The sequence below is a fragment of the Cannabis sativa genome, chromosome 6, assembly GCF_029168945.1.
Source record: "Cannabis sativa cultivar Pink pepper isolate KNU-18-1 chromosome 6, ASM2916894v1, whole genome shotgun sequence".
Lineage (NCBI taxonomy): Eukaryota > Viridiplantae > Streptophyta > Magnoliopsida > Rosales > Cannabaceae > Cannabis > Cannabis sativa.
In genome coordinates this window covers 44,188,650-44,213,425 of record NC_083606.1, presented here as the reverse complement: position 1 = coordinate 44,213,425, position 24,776 = coordinate 44,188,650, and the positions used below count along the sequence as shown (strand labels likewise).

At 40.0% G+C, this 24,776-nt stretch overlaps 2 protein-coding genes across 2 annotated transcripts; both read right to left on the bottom strand.

Annotated features, from left to right (window-relative positions):
* Positions 1–1,806: 1,806 nt before the first annotated feature.
* On the bottom strand, positions 1,807–4,768 carry LOC133038850 (beta-1,2-xylosyltransferase). The gene is made up of 3 exons (XM_061117267.1): positions 3,920–4,768; positions 3,333–3,482; positions 1,807–2,970 (listed from the first exon to the last, which is right to left on the bottom strand). The coding sequence occupies exons 1-3, from the start codon at positions 4,592–4,594 to the stop codon at positions 2,248–2,250; spliced, it is 1,548 nt and encodes a 515-aa protein (XP_060973250.1). The 5' UTR covers positions 4,595–4,768; the 3' UTR covers positions 1,807–2,247.
* A 17,578-nt stretch (positions 4,769–22,346) lies between these two features.
* LOC115717869 (pirin-like protein At1g50590) lies at positions 22,347–24,307 on the bottom strand. Its single transcript, XM_061117266.1, is given in 6 exon segments — positions 22,347–22,906; positions 23,218–23,354; positions 23,624–23,652; positions 23,744–23,782; positions 23,877–23,926; positions 24,036–24,307. Coding segments are annotated over 6 exon segments (897 nt in total). The 5' UTR covers positions 24,158–24,307; the 3' UTR covers positions 22,347–22,386.
* Between the last annotated feature and the right edge of the window lie 469 nt (positions 24,308–24,776).

Below are 24,776 nucleotides of genomic sequence, written 5' to 3'. Positions count from 1 at the left end.
CAATAGAAAATACATTAATCATATAATAAATAATAAATAATAATAATTAATTAAAAAAATAAAAAAAAATTAAAAGAAGATGTCGGGTCCGATTGGTCCAACCATCGGACCCCATGGACGAGCATCAGACCCTCTATTAAAAAATTAAAAAAAATAATAAAAAAAAATCCAAAGAGCCATCGGGTCCGATGGGGTCCGATTGGTCCGACCATCAGACCCATATTGGGGATCATCGGACCCAGGTTCCAAAAATTAAAAAAATAAATAAAAAATAGCCATCGGGTCCGATGGGCGTCCGACCATCGGACCATCGGACCATCACCCCTGCTACCAAAATTTTTCCCAACATCGGGCCCCCATCGGGCCAGCATCGGACCCCATCGGGCCCGACGAAAAAAAAATGCAAAAAACTAGCAAAATTCCAGGTTTCACATACAGCAAACATTTTAACAGAAAAAATAGTAAAATAACAGCAACAATCCACAGATCAAGCAACAAACACAACATTCTTAATTAAATATAACAACAGCAAAACAGATTTAAATAAAAAAATTAATTACTTACCCATTGATGGAGCTTGTAGTGTTCTAGCTTCTAATGTTGTGGATTAGTGTGGTGGCTTGTAGTGTGGAAGGTTGTAGCTTCTAGTGTATTAATGAGTGAAGAGAAGAAAAAAAAATTGGTGGTGGTGAAAGATAGGGATTCGGGTGGGGAAGGGTGTGAAATTGATGAGAGGAGAGGGTTGGAGTGGGTAGATGTAATTAAGAAAGGTATTATGGGGAAATCAAAAAAAGTGTCATATATAACTAATTATGTTAAGTATAAGTTTAGAAGAAAAATTTTAAGATAATGTAAACTAGGGCTGCACACGGGTCGGATTTTCGGGTTTTCTGGTGGTCGGGTTCGGGTTTTCGAATTTCGGGTGTTTGAACTTTGTAACCGAACCCGAGTTTCGGGTGGTCGGGTATGGCGGGTTTCGGGTCGGGTTCGGCGGGTTTAATGTGGTCGGGTTCGGGTTTTATTAGATTAATCCGAATGATTCATTTTTGTGCCCAAATATAACTACTTAATTTTTTAAAAAATACCATTTTTTTTTACTTTTAACATTTTTTTGAGCTTTATTGAATTAAAGCATATAAGTTTAAATAAAAAAATTACATTATATGTAATATAAATTATAATTTATATTCATGTACATCTGAATATAAATTATGTATATTGAAATCGATGGTCTTGCATCACAGTCGGCATGTTACTTGAATACATTAGGAGAACCAATACAGGCATTCTGCTTGAGGTTGAATCAAGAATAAATATGAGCATCCGGAGAAGAGGAGATCACAGGAAATTTACAAAGATGCAAAAATCAGCAGCAAGAGGAATTATTATCATATATAAGCAAGAGAACTGTCATGATCAGGCTGTGGACGACCACGAGTCGGAGTTGGAGATCTTTGAATGTTTAACTCCTGCAGAACAACAAAAACATATGTATGAATAAGAATAACAGATGCCTGTTTCGTACTGGTCGGGTATCGGGTTACAACCCGACTAAATAAATGCATTGTTTTAAAACCCGAACCCGACACCCTTACTGTGTATTTTCGGGTTAGACCCGACCCGACCACACGGGTTTCAAAATTTTCAGCTTTTTTCGGTAGCGGGTCGGGGCGGGTGGTCGGGTTTTCGGATTTGCGGGTATAAATGTTCAGCCCTAATGTAAACATATTAATTCAAATTTCCCAATTAAAAGTTAAGTGTTTCAAAAACATGGAAAGACTTATAACAATGGTAGCACTCTATCCAAAATAAGAAAATCATTAATGATTAATCAGTGTTTCATTATCTACTAGTCCACAAAAATATTGTGTTTAGAACAAAGAATATCATTCCTATCATGTCATTGTCATCAACCTATACTTTTATAACTGAACAATCGTTTGTGGGCATTTGACAATTAGATAGAACACACAAATCTCTGAACAATTCATCTCTAGTTCATGAATCATACCATTCTAGGTCTAGTTCTCTGCCAATTGCCAAATGCCCATACAATCAACAAACTAGGCCGCCTCTCTTTGGTCTCTATTTGAGTTGCTAATGTTTCCAAGAACAAATTCCATCACTATCGAGCAAACATCCGAGCAAGAGCAAAAATCCAAGTCTTGGAAATGACCGATTTTGTGGTAAGAGACATCTCAAGAGTTTAAGAACTATGCTCAATGATAGGTGCACAACGAACTCTTATCAGCATCCAAGGTTTCTCATTATGTCGCTAAGCTTCTCCATAACAACCTGTGGATTAGCATAAGATCCCTCAAGGTTAATGGCGTGATATTTCAACCCTTTCCATTGTGCAATCAACTGAAAATGTGGCCGTCTAAATTGGCTGCTAATAATCTCCAGAACCACTGTTTTTGGTAGTGCAGAAACTATGTGTGTAAGCCCAGCACCATGAGCACCAATAATAACATGAGCATCCTGAATAGCCCGGACTTGCTCCTTCATGGACATGTGAGCAAACAACCCATTCACAAGGTTTATTCTGCAATCCCTACGAGTGGAAATCCAGCTCCTTAAAGAAGCAAACACTTCTTCTTCGTTACTGAGCCTCGACTCAACTTTACCACCATGGCGAGGATGAGCTAAATAATCTTCCCGTCGAACAAAGAGGATGTTATAACCTGAAGCTGATCCGTCAGCACGATGTCTATTCACTGGAAACCGGAAAGCAGCTCTGATCATTTCTCCAAACTCAGATAATCGAGCAGTCTTACTGTTATCCGGGTTTTGCCACAGATCTTGTGCTGATGTACCATGGCAATCTATTTCTTCATTCAGTCCCCTGAATAGAGCAGTTTCGTAACCCAAGGGTGAAAGAACAGCATGACGGAAACAAACAGCGCCAGTAAAGTTTTTGGCATATCTGAGGCTAGAGAACAATGCGGTCCATGTTTCTTCCAAGGGTGCCTGAAATATGTCCACAAACATGATTGAAGGATAAAAGTAAACTCCGATTTGAAAATTACATGAAGCCAAGCATTACTACTACTGATGAAAGATATATAATAGTGAAGCGAGATAATTGTATGGAAACAACCAAAATATCAGCTGTCGTAAGCATCGACTCTACTTCTCCTTTAAATTTTTGCTAACCATGTCTTCACATCATTGCAGTCAATTTACAATTATGAATTTAGCTGGCTTCTCAGCAGAAAATGATTGGTGAACGAGAACAGGATCAAATCAAGATTAATGCAAAACCAAAAAAAAGTCATACACCAATATTCCAATTCATAACACTGAGAAAACTTAGAATGTTGCACACATACCGTGCAGTGTCCATCAACAAACACTAAATGTGGTCGATTTGGCAAGCCGGTTACCCTTGAGGACACATATGCACTATACCAATCGGTGACAGTGTGAAAAAGATTAGCATACTCAAAGCGTGTAAGCAGAAGTGTTGGCTCCTCAATCCACTGCAAGTAGAACCGTCCATATCAGAACCTTAAATCCATAAACAAGAATTAAGGAATCAAATCAATAAGAGCATACATTTATGCTCATTATTATTCTTCAAGGACTTCAATATATGATATAAAAGTCCTATATCTTAAAATATGCTAAGATTCCATTATTACCAAAAAATGTAATCCCCATTAATCAGAAACATTAATACTTAATTATCTTATTTCCATCCAGCATTAATAGGTCTTCACTCAATTTACCGGCTTCTCAAGCCAGATCACTCAATTCTACTCAAGATTTCACAGTTAAAGCTTTGAATTTGGAGAGTTTTCTCACCTTAATATCAAATTTAACTACAACCCAGGATCCAGTAAACGTATATAAACATACATATATACGTGAAAAAATCCAACTGCCAGAAACAAAATATCAGAAAACTTGAACCAACCTCATTGCATTCAAACTCCTTAGCCGGAACGATCCTGATAGACTCAATCAAATTACGCATGGTGTGCCTCAAGACCTCTCCTTCTGGCACGTACTTCTCCAAAACCTCAACACTCGCAAGCTCCTTTTTCTCGCCGGAATATCTTCGACCCCCATCGAGCTCAAAAGCCCCAATTTCAAATTCTGGCAATTCATCCTCCTCCGACCGTCCAATAACCTCCTCCAACGTCTCTCCTCCTGTAGCCATCTTCACCTTCTCCGGCACCATCCTAAGCGCCCCCCCTTCGCAAACAGAGCTTCTGAGAGTCTCACTGAACAAGCACCTAAACCATCCGGAACCGGTGGCCTCTTGCCGGAGCAGATCGACGCGGCGAGTGAACCCATTTCCAAAATATGCCTCACAGGAGCGAGTTGCTACGTCTGGGGTCTGCGACCATGGGAGGTAAGACGGAAGAATAGGCCATGGCTTGGAGAACCGTGGATGGTTTTGAAGAAGCTGTTGATTTTCAGTCAAGGGTAGGCCGTTAAGAGTCAAAGAATGATGATTTGGATTATGGGTGTGGAGACTGGAGAAGAAGGGTTTTGAGTGAGATAAGAAGTAGAGGCATAGGGAGAGAGAGTTCAAAGCAAAGAGAAGGACAAGGATCTTAAGGAGCTTCATGCTCCTTTTGCCCATGGTGATCTCTCTCTAAAGTATTTTCCTCAGTCAGTCCGTTTCTCTCTCTAGGAAAAAGAAGAAAGAAGAAGATGACGAAGTAACGAACACTCTGTGTTCTGTTTTTTTTTTTTTTTTTTTAATTAATTTCTCTTTTGCAAGATCAGAGGAAACGAATCCAAGCATGACAAACTGGCCTCACTTTTTAGCTTCTTCATATTTTTTATTTTATTTTTAAGAAGGATAATTAATTGTTTTTAACTTTATTTTTAATTATTATTTTTTTCTAACAAAATGTATTTTTTTTTAATAAAAATCATAAGATTTATTAATTAATGAATCTGTTCACGTACTTCAGAGGAACATGCCTCTAACTAAAGCACACAACCTGTAGAGAAACAAGAGTCTCTTGCCAAGTGTTACGTGCAGTCTATGATGGCACGTTACAAGCTAAGTGATGCCCACAAGTTGGCCAAGTGGTGGTCAAGTGGTGGGGCATGTCGTGGTGCATGCAGGTGGCGTGCTGATGCTTAGTTTGTATGCAGTGGCATTTTCGTAAATATCTTCAATATTGTCCGGATCGGGACGGGACTTGGTATTCACCATTTATTTGGGGCTACAAATAGAATGGTGCAATCGGTTTGGCGAAACTAGGTGATTTGGTATATGGTGCTTCCCATATGTCTACAGAGCAAAAATCATCTATGTTCCTGGTAGAAGGCTAAAAGCTCAGAATGCTCTTTAAAGGGGGTACCCTGGTGTCAGCTCTCCACCACCCCTTGCACCTTGGTGCTAAGTGAGCTACTACTAGCCAGTGGGGACTAGTAGGGCGGGCAGATGAGGACCACGAGGGGACTCATATGTCTCCATGAGTTGGAGTACTCATGGACATTATCGGGCCGACCCGGTAGTGCGTCGAAGAATGCCGCCAGAGGTTCAATGGTACGTTTCCCTTGGCTTGCCGGTATGCCGCTTGCACGAGACGTGGCCTAGATCCTCCAAGAGACGTCGTGGTGCGCCTAGGCCACGAGTCTCAACACGAGATGACACGGGTAGTCATTCGTGGGCTAGTTTGCATACGCGCATGGGACGGATGCACCATGTTGGAAAGGGGCAAAGGTCTAATGTATGCAACTGGTTTGGTGGCTTGTCTTGAGGGCCTGCCAACATGCGTGGAGGCATGGCGCCTTGAGGATTGGTCCATGGACGTATGGGAGTCCTTGGGCGACGAGGGAGACTATTCGGACAGTATCGAATGGGGCATGATAGAGGCGTTGGCACGTTGGCTTGGTGTTGGCATCTCGCCTCACATGCTACCTTGGTCACGAGTGACAAGGTGAGCGTCGGTGTTGGGATTTGTCTGACCATGGTGGGAACTTATGGACAGTGCGAGTATCTTGGCTAGAGAGTCTCGGTACATGAATGCACTCATGGATGCTTGCGAGCATGACTCGGCGGGAGTTGTTCGAGAGACGGAAGTGTGCACGAGGCACACGGTCGCGCGAAAATGAGCCCATTGTTACTCGGATGGTTGGAAGGCTGACCTTGGCTTAGAGAAGTCAAGGTGCCGCACGGGTGTTCCGCTGCCTGAAAAGGTGAGCCCGTGACACCAAGCAATGAGCAACTTATTTGCAGATTGGTTTACAGAATACAAATCACCAAAAGATAAAGCCAAAAGCAAATTTCGAATATCTTGAACAATAAGACCAAACTGTGAAGGCATAAAATACCTCTCTGAATCGCTTGGACACACACCAAGCTATATGTTTCCAACATGACTCTATTCCACGAATGAGTTGCAATCTAACTCAAAACTTCTTTAATGCCTATTATCTCAGTAATTTCGGGTTGAACACAACCAATCTCCCTCTTCTTGAATGCTTCTACCATAGCACTATGATGATTCCGAGCTACACAACCCACAGCGCCCCACATAAACAAAAAAACTAACAAGAACCAACAAGAATCGAACCAGAAAAACTAAAGGGAAAGATTAGAGAACCATGTCAAAAGACAAGACTAATGGAAAACTTAATTAGTTCCAACACATAAACACGATCATATCATATAAAATCAAATAAAGAAAGTACTCCTTATAATTCTAACCCCATAAAACACTAAATATGGAATTAAACTAATAAAAGGGGAATTAATAAGTGAAACAAAAAATTAACGAAAACAAACAGAAATGTTCCAACACATAAGAGGAGACTCGTACGTTCAAGATGACGAAAACGAACGGAAACAAACCAATCTCAGACGGTGGTCGTCGTTGATCGGCGGTGGCGGCCGATGTGAAACGAACGGAAGGGTCAAATAATATATTAGTTATTAAACAAGCAACACATTTTTTAACTTTACTTTTATATTTTACTTTTTTTTTGGGTAAGGATCTATATTTCACATTTAATAGAATTCAAATGTAATTATTTTCCCATTCACGAAAATTTCTCATATTCCCCTACTCCCTTTCATCTTCGTCTGTAGAAATGGAAACCAGTAGAAAGAGGTAAAAACTAGAGAAAACTATTGTAAGAAACAAAGGAAATGCAATGGAATCATTGACTCTCTTAATGAGAGTTTCTATTATTTATAGAGATAGTTCAACATTACAAAGAAAACAAGAATTGAAACTAACTAACTTTGACAGTTACAACTGAAAGTGAACTAATCTCAACTAACAAATAACAGAATACACATTATTGGTTAACATCCCCCCTCAAACGAAAAGGGGTAGCATCCATTTGAAGTCTGCTCTTGAGATATAAAAATTGATCAGTGGAAAGAGCCTTGGTAAGAGCATCGGCAATCTGATCCACAGCAGGGACATATCGAACAGAGAGTTCGTTTGCAATGATTTGATCACAGACAAAGTGTTGATCGATCTCAATATGCTTTGAGCGAGCATGGAACACAAGATTGGCAGCCAAGGCAGCTGCATTTTGGTTGTCAACCCAAATAATAGGAGGTTCTGAAAGTGAGACTTGGAGCTCTTACAAAAGGAAAGTTAACCACTTCAATTCAGCTATTATATTGGCCAACGCTCGAAACTCACTTTCGACGTTGGATCGGGCAACAACCTGTTCCTTCTTTACGGACCAAGAGACCAAGTTTCCCCCAAGAAAAACCACATACCTGCCTGTGGACCGCCTGTCATCGACGCAACTAGTTCGATTGGCATCAGAGTAAGCAATCAAGTCCATAGTAGCTACTGGTCGAAGAAGCAATCCATCTAAAATTGTGCCTTTGAGATACCTTAAAAGACGCTTGCAAGCCTCCCAATGAACAACAGTCGGAGCATGTATAAACTGACTGAGTTTGTTTATGATGTATGCAACATCGGGACGAGTAAGAGTCAGATATTGTAGAACACCAAGTCTACTACGGTACAAAGTTACAACGGGAAATGGTTCACCAGCAGTTAGAGACAATTAGGAGGTGGAACTTGCTTGATTGGGACAACTTTTAGCACCATCAAGTTGTAACTTTACTAAGAGTTCAACTATATACTTACTCTAAGACAAGTGCATTCCAGCTTCATTTCCGTAGATCTCAATACCAAGAAAGAAATGAACCGGCCCCAGATCTTTCAAAGAGAAGCATGTGTTGAGATCCATGATAAGCTTGGTGATGAGTTGATTATTTAGTCCAGTAATAAGTATATCATCAACATATACTAAAAGAATAACCAACATGTCTCTTGAACCATAGGTAAAGAGGGAAGTGTCTGACTGAGAGGCTTTGAATCCCCATTGTAGCAGTGTGTGTTTCAACTTTTCATTCCATGCCCTTGGAGCCTGTTTTAACCTATGCAACACTTTATGAAGATGGCAAACATGAGTTGGTTTAGAGGGATCTTCAAATCCTCTAGGTTATTTCATGAAGACAGTCTCATGTAAGTCTCCCTTTAAGAAGGCATTGTTGGGTTTTATGCCCTAAATAAAACTCTTTACAATCTGATTAGTTATCAATATAATAAATTTGAAGTGATTGATGTTTGCATGAATTTTACATGCTAATGGTTTAATATGTTTATTACATTCATACACACAAAATCAGTTAAATCCAGATCATATGTTTATTCACAACTACAGTATCGTCAACACAGTGGAATGTGATTGTGATCATATGAATCAAAAATTTTGGTCCCTGTTTCATCAGTGTTATTGGATTTACACTAATGTGATAATCAGCGATGATGTGTACTTACACTTGGAGTAAGTGTTATGTTCTTTCCAGGACATTAGTAAAGTATACTAGTTTCGAATGTATGGAGTATACATTGGACTGGACCGATATTGCAACTAAGTTAAGATATTACAAACTTACCGTTATACATATCTTTCCAAGTCAATATCAGTAGTTGATCTTAAGAGTAAAAGAATCTAAATCCTGATATGCTTGGGCTCAACTCAGGAGTGCTATTCATGTTCTTTGATTTATTAGTTAAGCCCACTTTTGGGTCAGGGTGATACGTATATTTTGGGAACATGATAGTATGATTGAGTGGGAGTGCTGAACATAAATATGGAATCTATAGCTTCTACTGGTGTATAGAAGTTAAGTGATGATTCCCTTCGAGCTTAGCAAATAGAAGTAAATGGATGAGCTCTTGTTTAACTGACAAATTATTAGATCACTAAACACCATTTACAGGTAGCTAAGTGTTTTAAGGGGCAAAATACATTGAGGGGTGAGAACGGTAAAGAAATCCCATCTCGATGTAAATTGTAAAGCCCGCTTAGTTAATTTGGAAATTATCAGTTGGTTATGATTAATTAAGAAATTATTTATAGCTATTTAAATAATTTATTACTGTTAATTATGGAATTCAGAAATGCATGGTTATGTTATTCAGTAGTTGCATATTTTGCATTTCCGGTGCCCTGTATTTTGGAACTCGGCGTTTGGCTCAGTAGAAATCACAACTTAGTATGTTAGTAGTTTGGGGACGGGTTTTAGACATTGGGAATGTCAGGAATGGCCGGGAATTTAGAATGTCCCAAAAATACCCCTTTAGTATGATTTATGTGGTTTTATGGTGGAGGGGCAAAATGGTCTTTTTGCCCCATTAGTGTTTTGTCTTATGTGATTTATTAAATGGATTAAATGGTTATTTTATTTTAATTTGTTGGCTGAAATAAAATATGATTTGTGGCTTATATTCCTTTTTCACAAAATTCAACACTTAGTCAAAATTAAAAGAAATTTTCAAAACACTCAAAGCTCTCTCTCTCTCTCTCTCTCTCTCTCTCTCTCTCTCTCTCTCTTTTCGGCCAAGGCTTGGCTGTGCAAGGGCTGGGTTTTGCTTGGTTAATTCAAGTGGTTTAGCAAGATCAAAGTGAATTTTCATTGAGGTATTTCTTGGCTTTAGTTTCTTACTTTGTTTTTCTTGAAATTTATGATGAAAATGGTTGTTGCATGCTTGAATCTTTGATGTTGTTGCTGCTGGAATATTGTTGTTGTTTCTGAGATGTAAGTATGTTGATTTGTGATTAATTAGGTTGTTAGTAATGAGTGTTAAATTGCTTTGCTCAAAATTGGAAGTTTTAGCTCAAAATATGGTTTTCAAAGAGTATTGATTGAATCTGTTGCTGGGTTATTGTTGAGGTTTTTGTTTGATTTCAGAAGCTATTTCATGCATATTTGAGTAGAATTAACTAGGTTTGAATGCATGTTTGTGAGATTTGCTCAAGTTTGAGTTTAGAACTCAAAGCTTGAGCTTTAATGGTGAATTTTGTTTCTGTGGTTCCTGGGTTAGTTTGTTGCCTTAGATTTGTTCTTTGGGGTATTTAGAGGTGTCCGGAAGGTTTGGAACCAATTGGGTTTGATTTGGTCGAGTTAGGAATTTTTGAAAAATTCTGCGAGGAACCTAATTCGGTTGTGCAACTGGAATTCCGGATGCGTATCCGGTAATTCCCGTAACCGGAATTCGGTTGGGCAACCTGCCTAGTTGGGGAATTTTCAGAAACCCTAGTTTTCCTCGTTTTTATGTTTTTAGGGGTATTGCCATGCTTTTTATCGATAGGGAAACTTTTAGTTCCTAGTTTTAGTCCCCGGGAAGTGATTTAGCGTGTCACTTATAGCGTTGTGATTTTTATGGTTTAGGAGCCGATGTCCGCCACTCGGCTTCGGTTCCGGTCGGAGTTGGCGGCACACCTGAAATCGGAATCCAGGTAAGATTAGTATAACAGTATGCATATGTAGATTACATGTTTAGCGAGCATGTAGGAAGCCTATTAGATTACATTAGTTGTATGTTGGCTTCGAACCATCCAACCCTGTCACATCGGTACAGGCTGGAGTATGACCAGCAGCCGGAGTATGACCGGTTTGACCGATCAGGCTGACACTTGGTTGGTGGTTCCGTGCTATTGACGTATCCCGTCGGTGACAGCCGGAGTATGACCAACGGCGGAGTATGACCGGTTCGACCGATCGGGAGGATATAGTAACACGTCGGTACAGTGGAGTATGACCGGCGGCGGAGTATGACCGGTTCGACCGATCAGGTTGTTACGTGTCAATAGTACCGTCCCTATGAACGTTCAGAACTCAGTACCATGTTGGACATGGCAGTAGTGGCTCAGTACCATGTTGGACATGGCAGTAGCGGGACTCAGTATCGTGTTGGACACGGCAGTTAGAATTATGTATGGTATTATGATGCTTTTCTTACTGAGTCTGTCGACTCACAGTTTATGTTCATGTGTAGGTAAAGGCAAGGCTTTAGCTGATGGACCGTGAGCGAGCTTATGAGATTGTACATGTCGGGGCGGTTAGGCCTGGAGCGTACGATCCTCGGGACAGCAAGGCTGTATTTTTGTAACTGGTCGTTAGACGACCCCTATTTTTATGTAACAGTTAAACAGTTAAACTTTTTGTAAATATTTTTTATAATCGGGATCCCGAGTCTTTTGTAATATGGTTTATAAGTTTAATTAAAAAGCAAAATTTTAATTAATCACGTTTTTCCATAAACCTCGTTGATTAGCAACGAGCTGCACAGTATGTTTAAAAATCACATAATACGCCTAAGGTAGTTAGGGTGTTAATTTTTGGTATCAGAGCCGCCAGGTTGTCTTCCGAAGATCGTCACGACATGTACAATCATCATCAGCAGTTAGCTCGGTTCACGGTTCAGTAAGCCTTTATTGCTTTAGTAGTTTATTTTATTCAGTTATGAAAAAGAAAAGCCTGTTAGGAAGCATGTTAGTAGCCTGATAGTAGAATAGGCGCATGTTTCGTTTCTAATTTCCAAATTAAGCGGCATTAGTAAGCTCGCCTTGAATATGACCTGATATGCCAACTCTTGGTTTCGCAGGCGGTTCTAACTAGATGGACGCCAGGCGGACTACCAGGAGTCAGGGCAACTCCGTAGGGTCGAATCAAGGACAGGGAGCTCAGTTTCCCCCACCTGCCAGGGGCCGAGGTAGAGGTCCCCGAGGCAGGGCTCGTGGCCGGGGTGATGAGAACCCGCCACAGGCTGCCCAGGCTCCCCGGCCGATCGTGGAGCCCCGGTGGGAGTTGCGGTTTGCGTAAATGCAAGCCGGATCGAAGAACAAGACCTCGAGATTCGAGAGGTTGAGACGGCGGGGTGCTCTGCGGTTCAGCCTCGTGCCCATAGTTCCGGTGGCACCCGCCTCGCCGCCTGTGCCGAGATAGTGGTGGCGGCCCATAGATTGGAACCATTGTATGAGCGGTTCCGGAAGCAAGCACCTCCGGTATTCCTGGGAGGTCCGGATGTAATGAAAGCCGAGCAATGGCTGACGGTGATCACCAAGATACTGAATTTCATGGGTGTCACCGGTAACGACAAAGTGGTGTGCGCCACATTTCAGTTCCAGGAGGACGCGTTGGTATGGTGGGACATGGTGTCTCAGATCCATGATGTCACCACCATGACCTGGGAAAGGTTCCAGGAACTCTTCAACGCAAAATACTACAATGAGGCGGTCAGAAGCGCCAAGAGGAAAGAGTTCGTTCACCTGACCCAGCGGGAGAACATGAGCGTCACTGAGTATACTACTCAGTTTGATCAGTTGGCGAGGTTAGCCTCGGGAATTGTGCCGACCGACTTCAGCAAGAAGGAGAAGTATCTAGACGGGTTGAATCCCAAGATCAGGCATGATCTGATGATTACCACAGACGACAGCACCACCTATGCTCAGATGGTGGAGAAGGCACTGCGAGCTGAGGGCGCAGTGGGGTGTATGTCAGAATCAGCCAGTACTCCGGTGAGTGGCGGAGCTCCTACCCCTCCTGCATCAGGCTATAGCAGGGGGAGTAGTGGTTCGGCCATTGATCAGAGCAAGAGGGCACCCACTGCTTCCGGTGGCTCGAGTCAGAACAAGAGGTTCTGGGGGAACCAGAACAGAGGGAGTCGTCCTGGTGGTACTGAGACCCGATTCTCCTTTCCCGAGTGCCCTAGCTGCAAGAGGCACCATCGGGGTGAGTGCAAAGGTCAGGGATGCTTTCATTGTGGCATGCCCGGACACTTCAAGAGGGAATGTCCCCAGCTCCGACCAGAGGCACCGAGAGCTCCAGCGATACCCACTCCAGCCAGGGTATTCGCCATCACGCAGGCTGATGCAGATGCCAGCCCATCAGTAGTCACAGGTCAGCTTTCTATTAACAACTCGCTATATTCAGTGCTGTTTGATTCTAGGGCTACACGTTCTTATGTGGCGGCCAGAGTCTTTAGTAAATTGGGTAGACCCTTTGATAGATATGAATCAGGGTTTGGAACCCTGTTACCTGGCGGAGAATTGGTTATCTCCAAGAGGTGGATTAGGTCTATGCCGATCAGGATAGATGGTAGAGAGTTAAGCGCTGATCTGATAGAGATGAGCTTAGTCGAATTTGATATTATTTTAGGAATGGATTTCCTATCTAAATATTCAGCGAGCATTGACTGTAAAAGGAAGATGGTGGTCTTCCAACCGGAAAGTGAAGAACCGTTTGTATTTGTGGGTTCAGTTCAGGGATCTCGGATCCCGGTGATCTCGGCTATGTCAGCGAGAGAATTGTTGCACGGCGGGTGCTTAGGGTTTCTGGCCGTGGTGGTGGACACCACTCGGCCAGACACCATTCGGCCAGAGGACATCAGAGTGGTTCGGGAATTTTTGGACGTTTTTCCCGAAGAACTTCCAGGGTTACCACCTCAGCGGGAGATTGATTTCGTGATTGACTTGGCACCAGGGGTGGAACCGGTTTCCAAAGCCCCGTATAGGATGGCTCCAGCTGAACTAAGGAATTAAAGATTCAGCTCCAAGGGTTGCTTGATATAGGGTTCATTCAGCCCAGTGTGTCACCCTGGGGAGCCCCGGTTTTGTTCGTCAAGAAGAAGGATGGATCTATGAAGATGTGCATCGACTACAGGGAGTTGAACAAGCTGACGGTGAAGAATAAATATCCATTACCTAGGATCGATGACTTGTTCGATCAGCTTCAGGGGAAGACGGTCTTTTCTAAGATTGATCTCCGTTCGGGTTATCATCAGTTGAGAATCCGAGAGGAGGACATTCCGAAGACGGCTTTCCGCACTAGGTATGGACATTACGAGTTTCTGGTTATGTCATTCGGACTAACCAATGCTCCCGCAAAGATTCATGGACCTGATGAATAGAGTATTCAAGGATTTCCTCGATATCTGTGTGATTGTGTTTATCGACGACATCCTCGTGTACTCTCAATCAGAAGAGGAGCATGAGTTACATCTTCAGATGGTACTGCAACGACTTCGAGAACATAAGCTTTACGCCAAGTTCAAGAAATGTGAGTTCTGGCTATCTCAGGTGTCCTTCCTAGGGCACATTGTGAGTAAAGATGGGATCAAGGTGGATCCCGGGAAGATTGAATCCGTCAGGGATTGGCCGAGACCGAAGACAGTGACAGAGATCAGAAGCTTCTTGGGATTAGCTGGGTACTACCGTAGGTTCGTGGAGGGGTTCTCCAAAATTTCAATGCCCCTAACCGAGCTTACAAAGAAGAATCAGCGGTTTATCTGGTCAGATAAATGTGAAGCTAGTTTTCAGGAGCTAAAGCAGAGATTGATTACTGCTCCAGTGCTAGCTTTGCCTTCGGACAAGGAAAAGTTCGTAGTCTATTGTGACGCATCCAAACAGGGTTTGGGGTGTGTATTGATGCAAGCCGATCGGGTCATCGCTTATGCCTCCCGTCAGTTAAAGGATTATGAACAGCGATACCCGACTCATGATTTAGAACTGGCCGCAGTGGTTTTTGCACTAAAGATTTGGCGGCATTACCTTTACGGTGAGAAATGTGAGATCTACACCGACCATAAAAGTCTCAAGTATTTCTTTACTCAGAAAGATTTGAACATGAGACAAAGGCGTTGGTTGGAATTAGTGAAGGATTACGATTGTGAGATCCTCTATCATCCCGGAAAAGCCAATGTAGTGGCCGATGCCCTGAGCAGAAAGGGTCCCGGGCAAGTAGCTAGTATGATTCAGATCTCACCTCAGCTAGCAGAGGATATGGTTAGATCCAGCATTGAGTTTGTGGTAGGTCAGCTTCACAACTTGACGCTGCAATCTGATCTGTTGGAAAGAATAAAAGTCGCTCAGATGACAGATCCGGAGTTAGTGAAAATCCGGGAGGAGGTGTTGGCTGGTCAAGCCAAGGACTTTTCAGTGTCAGATAGTGGGATGCTTTTATATAAAGCCAGGGTTTGTGTTCCGAACAGTGTTGAACTGAGAAATGAGATCTTTGAGGAGGCTCATTCTACCCCGTATTCTCTGCATCCCGGCACCACCAAGATGTACCAAGATTTGAAACCGTACTTCTGGTGGAGCGGTATGAAGAAGAATTTGGTAGAATTCGTATCGAGATGCCTCACGTGTCAGCAGATTAAGGCTGAACATCAGAGACCAAACGGGGTTGTTGCAGCCTCTAACCCTACCAGAATGGAAATGGGAAGATATCACGATGGATTTTGTGGTCGGGTTACCTAGGACCACGGGTTTGTTTGATTCCATCTGGGTAGTGGTGGACCGATTTACGAAATCTGCTCATTTTCTGCCGGTTAGAACAACGTTCACAGTGGATCAGTTGGCAGAACTGTACGTCAGAGAGATAGTGAGACTTCACGGGGTACCGAAGTCTATAGTTTCGGACAGGGATCCGAAATTCACCTCCAAATTTTGGCAAAGTTTGCAACGGGCAATGGGTACAAAGCTAAAATTCAGTACAGCATTCCATCCTCAAACAGATGGTCAGTCCGAAAGGACAATTCAGATATTGGAGGACATGTTGAGAGCCTGTGTTATGGACTTTGAAGGCTCATGGAGTAAATATCTACCGTTGATAGAATTTTCGTACAACAACAGTTATCAGAGTACGATGGGGATGGCTCCCTATGAACTGTTGTACGGTAGGAAATGTAGATCCCCTATCCACTGGGATGAGACAGGGGAAAGGAAATACCTAGGTCCAGAGTCAGTTCAGCGGACCAATGAGGCGATAGAGAAGATAAAAGCTAGAATGCTTGCCTCACAGAGCAGACAGAAGAGTTACGCAGATCCGAAATGCAGAGATGTTGAGTGCCAAGTAGGGGAACATGTGTTTTTACGGGTATCTCCGATGAAGGGGATTAAACGTTTCGGGAAAAGAGGCAAGTTATGCCCTAGATTTACAGGACCTTTCGAGATTCTCGAGAAGATAGGTCAAGTGGCATATCGGTTAGCATTGCCTCCAGCCTTGTCAGCAGTTCACAACGTATTCCATGTCTCGATGTTGAGAAAATACGTTTCAGACCCCTCTCATATACTCAGTTATGAGAGTCTTCAGCTTCAGCCAGATATGACTTATGAGGAACAGCCCGGTGCGGATCCTGGATAGAAAGGATAAAGTCCTTCGGAATAAGACCATAGCATTGGTCAAGGTTCTCTGGAGAAACAGTAAGGTGGAAGAAGCCACCTGGGAGCTAGAGTCAGATATGAGAGCTCAATATCCAGAGTTATTCAGGTTAGATTTCGGGGACGAAATCCTTTTAAGGGGGGGATAGTTGTAAAGCCCGCTTAGTTAATTTGGAAATTATCAGTTGGTTATGATTAATTAAGAAATTATTTATAGCTATTTAAATAATTTATTACTGTTAATTATGGAATTCAGAAATGCATGGTTATGTTATTCAGTAGTTGCATATTTTGCATTTCCGGTGCCCGATATTTTGGAACTCGTCGTTTGGCTCAGTAGAAATCACAACTTAGTATGTTAGTAGTTTGGGGACGGGTTTTAGACATTGGGAATGTCGGGAATGGCCGGGAATTTAGAATGTCCCAAAAATACCCCTTTAGTATGATTTATGTGGTTTTATGGTGGAGGGGCAAAATGGTCTTTTTGCCCCATTAGTGTTTTGTCTTATGTGATTTATTAAATGTATTAAATGGTTATTTTATTTTAATTTGTTGGCTGAAATAAAATATGATTTGTGGCTTATATTCCTTTTTCACAAAATTCAACACTTAGTCAAAATTAAAAGAAATTTTCAAAACACTCAAAGCTCTCTCTCTCTCTCTCTCTCTCTCTCTCTCTCTCTCTCTCTCTTTTCGGCCAAGGCTTGGCTGTGCAAGGGCTGGGTTTTGCTTGGTTAATTCAAGTGGTTTAGCAAGATCAAAGTGAATTTTCATTGAGGTATTTCTTGGCTTTAGTTTCTTACTTTGTTTTTCTTGAAATTTATGATGAAAATGGTTGTTGCATGCTTGAATCTTTGATGTTGTTGCTGCTGGAATATTGTTGTTGTTTCTGAGATGTAAGTATGTTGATTTGTGATTAATTAGGTTGTTAGTAATGAGTGTTAAATTGCTTTGCTCAAAATTGGAAGTTTTAGCTCAAAATATGGTTTTCAAAGAGTATTGATTGAATCTGTTGCTGGGTTATTGTTGAGGTTTTTGTTTGATTTCAGAAGCTATTTCATGCATATTTGAGTAGAATTAACTAGGTTTGAATGCATGTTTGTGAGATTTGCTCAAGTTTGAGTTTAGAACTCAAAGCTTGAGCTTTAATGGTGAATTTTGTTTCTGTGGTTCCTGGGTTAGTTTGTTGCCTTAGATTTGTTCTTTGGGGTATTTAGAGCAGGTCTGGAAGGTTTGGAACCAATTGGGTTTGATTTGGTCGAGTTAGGAATTTTTGAAAAATTCCTGCGAGGAACCGGAATTCCGGTTGTGCAACTGGAATTCCGGATGCGTATCCAGTAATTCCCAGAACCGGAATTCCGGTTGGGCAACCTGGCTCACGTTGGGGGAATTTTCGTAAACCCTAGTTTTCCTCGTTTTTATGTTTTTAGGGGTATTGCCATGCTTTTTATCGATAGGGAAACTTTTAGTTCCTAGTTTTAGTCCCCGGGAAGTGATTTAGCGTGTCACTTATAGCGTTGTGATTTTTATGGTTTAGGAGCCGATGTCCGCCACTCGGCTTCGGGCCGGTCGGGTTGACGACACCTGAAATCGGAATCCAGGTAAGATTAGTATAACAGTATGCATATGTAGATTACATGTTTAGTGAGCATGTAGGAAGCCTATTAGATTACATTAGTTGTATGTTGGCTTCGAACCATCCAACCCTGTCACGTCGGTACAGGCTGGAGTATGACCGACGGCGGAGTATGACCGGTTTGACCGATCAGCCGACACTTGGTTGGTGGTTCCGTGCTATTGACGTATCCCGTCGGTACAGCCGGAGTATGACCAAGGCGGAGTATGACCGGCTCGACCGATCGGGAGGATATAGTAACACGTCGGTACAGTGGAGTATGACCAGCGGCGGAGTATGAGTTCGACCGATCGAAGTTGTTACGTGTCAATAGTACCGTCCCTATGAACGTTCGTAACTCGCACCATGTTGGACATGGCAGTAGTGGCTCAGTACCATGTTGGACATGGCAGTAGCGGGACTCAGTATCGTGTTGGACACGGCAGTTAGAATTATGTATGGTATTATTATGCTTTTCTTACTGAGTCTGTCGACTCACAGTTTATGTTCATGTGTAGGTAAAGGCAAGGCTTTAGCTGATGGACCGTGAGCGAGCTTATGAGATTGTACATGTCGGGGCGGTTAGGCCTGGAGCGTACGATCCTCGGGACAACAAGGCTGTATTTTTGTAACTGGTCGTTAGACGACCCCTATTTTTATGTAACAGTTAAACAGTTAAACTTTTTGTAAATATTTTTTATAATCGGGATCCCGAGTCTTTTGTAATATGGTTTATAAGTTTAATTAAAAAGTAAAATTTTAATTAATCACGTTTTTCCATAAACCTTGTTGATTAGCAACGAGCTGCACAGTATGTTTAAAAATCACGTAATACGCCTAAGGTAGTTAGGGTGTTACATAAATCATCTATATAGAGGATCTTTAAATCACAATAAGATTATAACAATGGTTAAATGAGATAGTATATTGGTATCGTGAAACATACAATATGCTCTATATAAGTCCGAGAGTGCAATTCTAAGTTCTAAGAGTGGATTCAACGAAGAATTAATAAGTATGAATTTACTTGGTAAATTTGGTTCACTTATTGGAAGCTCAGCATATAGATCCATGGTCCCCATTCTAGTTGAGAACATTCTGCTCGTAAGACTCATTAATTGATTCGTGATTGGTCAATTATAATTCTAAAGTTAGACTATGTCTAATTTTATGAATTTTCACTAAGCAGGGGTGAAATTGTAAGGAAAAGAGTTTTCTAGGTTTATTTATTTATTAATAGACTTTATATGTCTAATTAATAATTAAATTAAATGACAATATTATTTAATGATGTATTTTAGTTATTAAATAATTAGTTTTGGCATTTAAAAGGTTAGAATTAGAAAATTGGCATTTTTGAGAAAATAGAGATAAAATTTGATAAAATTGCAAAATTAAGTGAGGTCCAATAACACCATATGGCCGGCCACTTAAAAGGTTTTTTCAAATTATTATTTTCATTATTTTAATGCCAAATAATTCTAAACCTAGACCTAGTAGTTGCCTATAAATAGAAAGTGATGGCTCAGTCAAAACACAAGTTTTCAGATCAACTTTCTGACAGAAATTTCTCTCTTCAGAAAACTGAGCCTTCCCCACTTTCTACCTTGGCCGAAATACCTCTCTCTCTTTTCCCTTCATCTTTTTCGTGACCCTAGTGAAAGAGTAAGTGCCCACACACAGCAAGCAGTTACTCAATCATAGATTGGAAGACTGTGAAGGATCAAAGCTTGAAGAAGGAGGACATTCGGGCTCAGATCTTGATTATACTCTGCTACAGAAAGGAATCAAGGGTTAGAGATCTGAGTGGAAGGAGACATTTATTCCGCTGCATCAATGTAAGGTTTTCTTAACTTTATATGTGTTTAATTTATCGTTTTAGAAAGTTCATATTTAGGATGTTAATAAACATACTTGTGAGTAGATCTAAGATCCTGGTAAAATAATTCCCAACAGGCATTACTAACATCCAGCTGTTTTACTTCCCAATTGGAGGTGACAGCAAGCGATAGAACAATGTGAACAGTGGCTGGCTTCACGACAGCACTAAACAGTTCAGCATAGTCAATTCTTGGGGTTTGGAAATATCCCTTAGCAACAAGGCGAGACTTGAACTTATCCAATGTTCCATCAGCATTGAGTTTGATCCGATGAACCCATTTGTTGTCAATGATATGCATGTGAGGTTGATAAGGAATCAATGTCTAGGTGCGGGCTTTCTTTAAAGCATCAACCTCATGATTCATTGCTGCCAGCCATTTGGAATTGTTTAAAGCTTCTTTAAGTGTTCTTGGCTCTTTGGGGAAGAGAGCTTCGGGTAAAGGATGTTTAGAAGCTAAAAACGACTTAGGTTTCTTGATGCCATTATGAGCACGAGTTGTCATTGGATGAGTTCTTTGTACACCTGCAGCAACTGAATTATTTGGAGCAGATGGGTTGATTGGAACGGGTGATACCTGTGGTATAGAGGGTTGTGTCTGAAGTGGTAAAGGGGGCTGTGTTTGAGATGGTAAAGGGGGTTGTGTCTGACGTGGTAAAGGGGGCTGTATCTGAGGTGATATAGCAGGTGTAGAATTATTATCTGAGGAAGGTTGGCTACTTGATGTAGGTTGTGGGTCGGGTTGTGTGGATATAATAGGATTAGGTTTAACGTGTGTTTGGGAGACATGTTGAAGATCGGGTGAGGGTGATATAGGAACAGGTACATGATGGTGTGGAGGATGAAAAACAGTAGCATTAGAAGATGTCACACTAGTAGGAAAATAAGAAAATGCAGTAGGTAAAGCATTGGAAGAAAACAAGTGTACCTGTGAATTGGAGTTTGTTGCTGAAGTTGTGGTAGCACGGAAACAAGTTTCATCAAAGACAACATTCCGTGCTATGTAAATTCGTCCTTGAGAGTTCTCACAAAGATATCCCTTATGATGAGAGGAATAGCCAGCAAAGGTGCACATTTCAGATTTGTAATCCATTTTATGAGATCGATATGGCCTTAGATGGGGATAACAAGCACACCCAAAGGTCTTTAAAATATTGTAGTCAGGTTCTCTTTGAAATAGACATTCATATGGTGTGAGAAAATCCAACACAGCAGTAGGTAACCTGTTTATAATGAAGACAACACTTTGAAAAGCTAACCACCAATAAGACAAGTCAAGGCCAGCCTGAGCAAGCATGGTGAGACCCGTTTCTGTCACATGTCGATGTTTTCTTTCAGCACGACCATTTTGCTCATGATCATGGGGACATGGATGTGAAAAATGAATCCCTTGATCTCTTAAAAACTTTGCAAAGGGCCGGTATTCTCCTCCCCAATCAGCTTGATCTCTGATACCATGTAGAAATGAAAACCAATAGAAAGAGGTAAAAACCAGAGAAAACTATTGTAAGAAACAGAGGAAATGCAATGGAATCATTGACTCTCTTAATGAGAGTTTCTATTATTTATAGAGATAGTTCAACATTACAAAGAAAGCAAGAATTGAAACTAACTAACTTTGACAGTTACAACTGAAAGTGAACTAATCTCAACTAACAAATAACAGAATACACATTATTGGTTAACATCGTCCAACACTAATATTATTAATTAAAACTCCAATTTAACAAAATTTATTTTTAATTATTGAGTGGGGTGAAGAATCTATACCTAAAAAAAAAATAAAGAACCAAAAAAAAAAATACCTTCCATCAGATAAATAATTCTATACGTAAAGATTTTTATTTTCTTCAAACTCTTCTCCTTTATATGTAAAGAAGTACGGATCTTAACTAATCATATTTAAATTATATTTAATTTAAATTTATTAATATTTATTATATATATTAAAATATATTATATATATAATATAAAGAAGAAATACAAAACAAATATATTAGTTAATATACGAAATAATGTAAAAATGTGCTATAAAATAATATATTTTAAAAGATAGAAGAGAGATATAAATTTATAAATTGAAGAAATCATTATGTGGCTTAAAAAAAAAGGTAGTATGGTGTTAATAAAAAAAAGACAAGGTGGGGTGTGATTAGTGACATTATTTCCTATATTAACTTTTATATTTTTTCTCATAAGTTCTATTTAAAATAATTAATATAAATTAATTCAAGTTCTCCGATAAGAGTGACATTATCAATTAATGAAATGAAATCTTTCTTAAACAAGAAAAATATGTGGTACTTAATATTAATTTACACTAATAACATGGATATTCATGAAACTCTAGTTAGCATTTCTCTAAATCTTTTGGTTCACAAAACCAAAAAAATAAAAACAAATATTTCTTTTTCTTCCGAAATGGTAAGAAATTAAAGAGCTAAAATCCAAGTGCAGTAGCAGCTTCAGATCTCCAATGTTTTGCCTTCTCAAATCCATTAGTGTAGTTATCGAAGTCATCAATTGTTTGTTTAATTTCTTCTTGTGTGTTCATCACAAATGGGCCCAATTGAGCAAGTGGCTCACCTAATGGTTCTCCTCCAACTAAGATGAATCTAAGTTATTTTGAAGACTTGTTCCAAGCCTCCAATCCATCCCCAGATCCTAGGAGAAGAAGGTGGTGAGCTGTCACCGGCGAGATCAGCTTCGAACCACCATCGCTTCCACAAAAGATTCCTTCACCTTCTAAGACATACACAAATAAATTCCATGATACTGGTATTGGTTGTTGAAGGTGTGCTCCTGACTTAAGAGTGAAGTCTAAGTACATGGTTGGTGTTCTTGTGTAGATGGGTGATTTGGTTCCTAAGGCATGCCCTGCTATCACTCTTACCTTTATTCCATCTTTTTCTACTTCTGCTATGTCCTTGCTCAACATTTCTTGATACCTTGGTTCAATCCTGAATTCATTACATATATATATAAAAATTAAATTTGGAAAGGAATAATGTTATAGATTTGTAGTTCATTTATTCTAGGAGATTAGTCCCAGGCTGCCAAAATTTTGAAAAGTTACTTCAAAACCATGATATAGGGGTAAAATGGTACATAGATTTCTCACATTCACACCAAAAATCAATAATTCAAAGCAGCTTTGGGAAAAAGTAAACTATTTCATTTGGAGAATTATGTGTCATATTTTTCTTAAATTGCATTAGCGAATTTAAATTAGTATTTTTTGAAAAAAAAAAGGATGCTATTTTGTTTTTACATTTTATTTTTGGAGGAGAGGTTGATCCATAATTGTAGACCCTTTTGGGTTCTCTGGGCTGCAGGCATTTCAGAGTGAACAATTCCTCTTCCTGCAGTCATCCATTGCAGATCGCCAGCCTCATGTGTCACAGCTCCCTAATTATTCATATTTTACAACAAAGTAACTCCAAATAAATAAATTGTTTTTTCCTTTTTCCTTTTTTATGTTATAAAATACAACTTTTTTGCCCTTAAAAAAAGGCCCAGATCATTTTCGCCCTGATATTGGCTAATAAAAAGTAAAACCAGTCTACCATATTGCCTGCTGCACTGGCCATTTGATGCCATGTTGTGATTGATTGAAAATTAATATAGCCAATATAAGTTGATTCAAGATTAAGATAATTTATATTATAGGACTATACCTGTAACATGTAGGTCACTGTCTCAAACCCTGAGATTTTAAAAGAAGAAGAAGAAAGAGTTAGAACTTAAGCAACATGTCATATCAATGACAAAAGAGACTTAAATCAAGTGATCAAAACCTCTATGTGGATGATCAGGAAACCCAGCTGGAGCAGTAACTGAAATACACATAGAAAAATGAAATGAAATCTCATGAAACCAAATTGTAAATATAAATAAAGAAGAATAGATGAAAAAGCAGAGAACACCCACCTGAAAATTCATCCAAAGCAAGAAAAGGATCAAAGTATTTGAGCTCAAATCTGAAAGCATTCTGAACCCATTAACAAGAGAAGAAAAAAAAAACTCAAAAGATTAAGTAAATTTAATGAAAAAATAAAACCATGTTGGCTTTTGTATGCAAAGTGTCACCTGCCAATACTCCTTCTAACAATGGCACCTAACCCTTCGTGTTGTTGCCTAGCCAAAAATTTCCTAACCACCGGACGAGGGTCTCTAACAACAGTCTCACAATTCTCAATCTCACTAGGCATCCTTTTCTTTCTTTGTATAAATATGTATCAACAGTTTTGCACTTTCAATATCAGCGTTTGGACAAAACAGGAAAACTATATTAGTTTTTTTAAAAAAATAAAAGGAAAATAAAGATGAGATAACAAAGTTACATATTTGAACCGATTTATACACGTTTATTAGAGATGGGGAGAGAATGTGCTGTAAGAAATTTTGAAAGTCAAAGTGTTTAAGGTGTTGGCGACCCATAAGACCCACATGGACTTTGCTTGAGATCGGGGGATTTGACTATACCATCTTTATAAATTATACTAATTTAATAATATGTATATATCACGTCATCACAATGCTGTGATGATGTATGGAACTTAAGATTACCTACTGTTTTTTTTCTTTGCATTGCATGAGTACCACTACTTACTTGTTTTTTTTTTTTAAAAAAAAAAAATTAATAAAGATGAGTATAAAGTTTTTTTAATCAATCATGGTCCATGTCACTTTATGAAATTCAATGCGTATGGTATGGTAATCCCAAGTGCCACACATATACATGATGTATTGTATCTATGCGAGGGAATGTATTTTGTGGTGTGAGATAGTACTACGCAATCTTTATGGCCCCAACTATGTTTCTAGCTT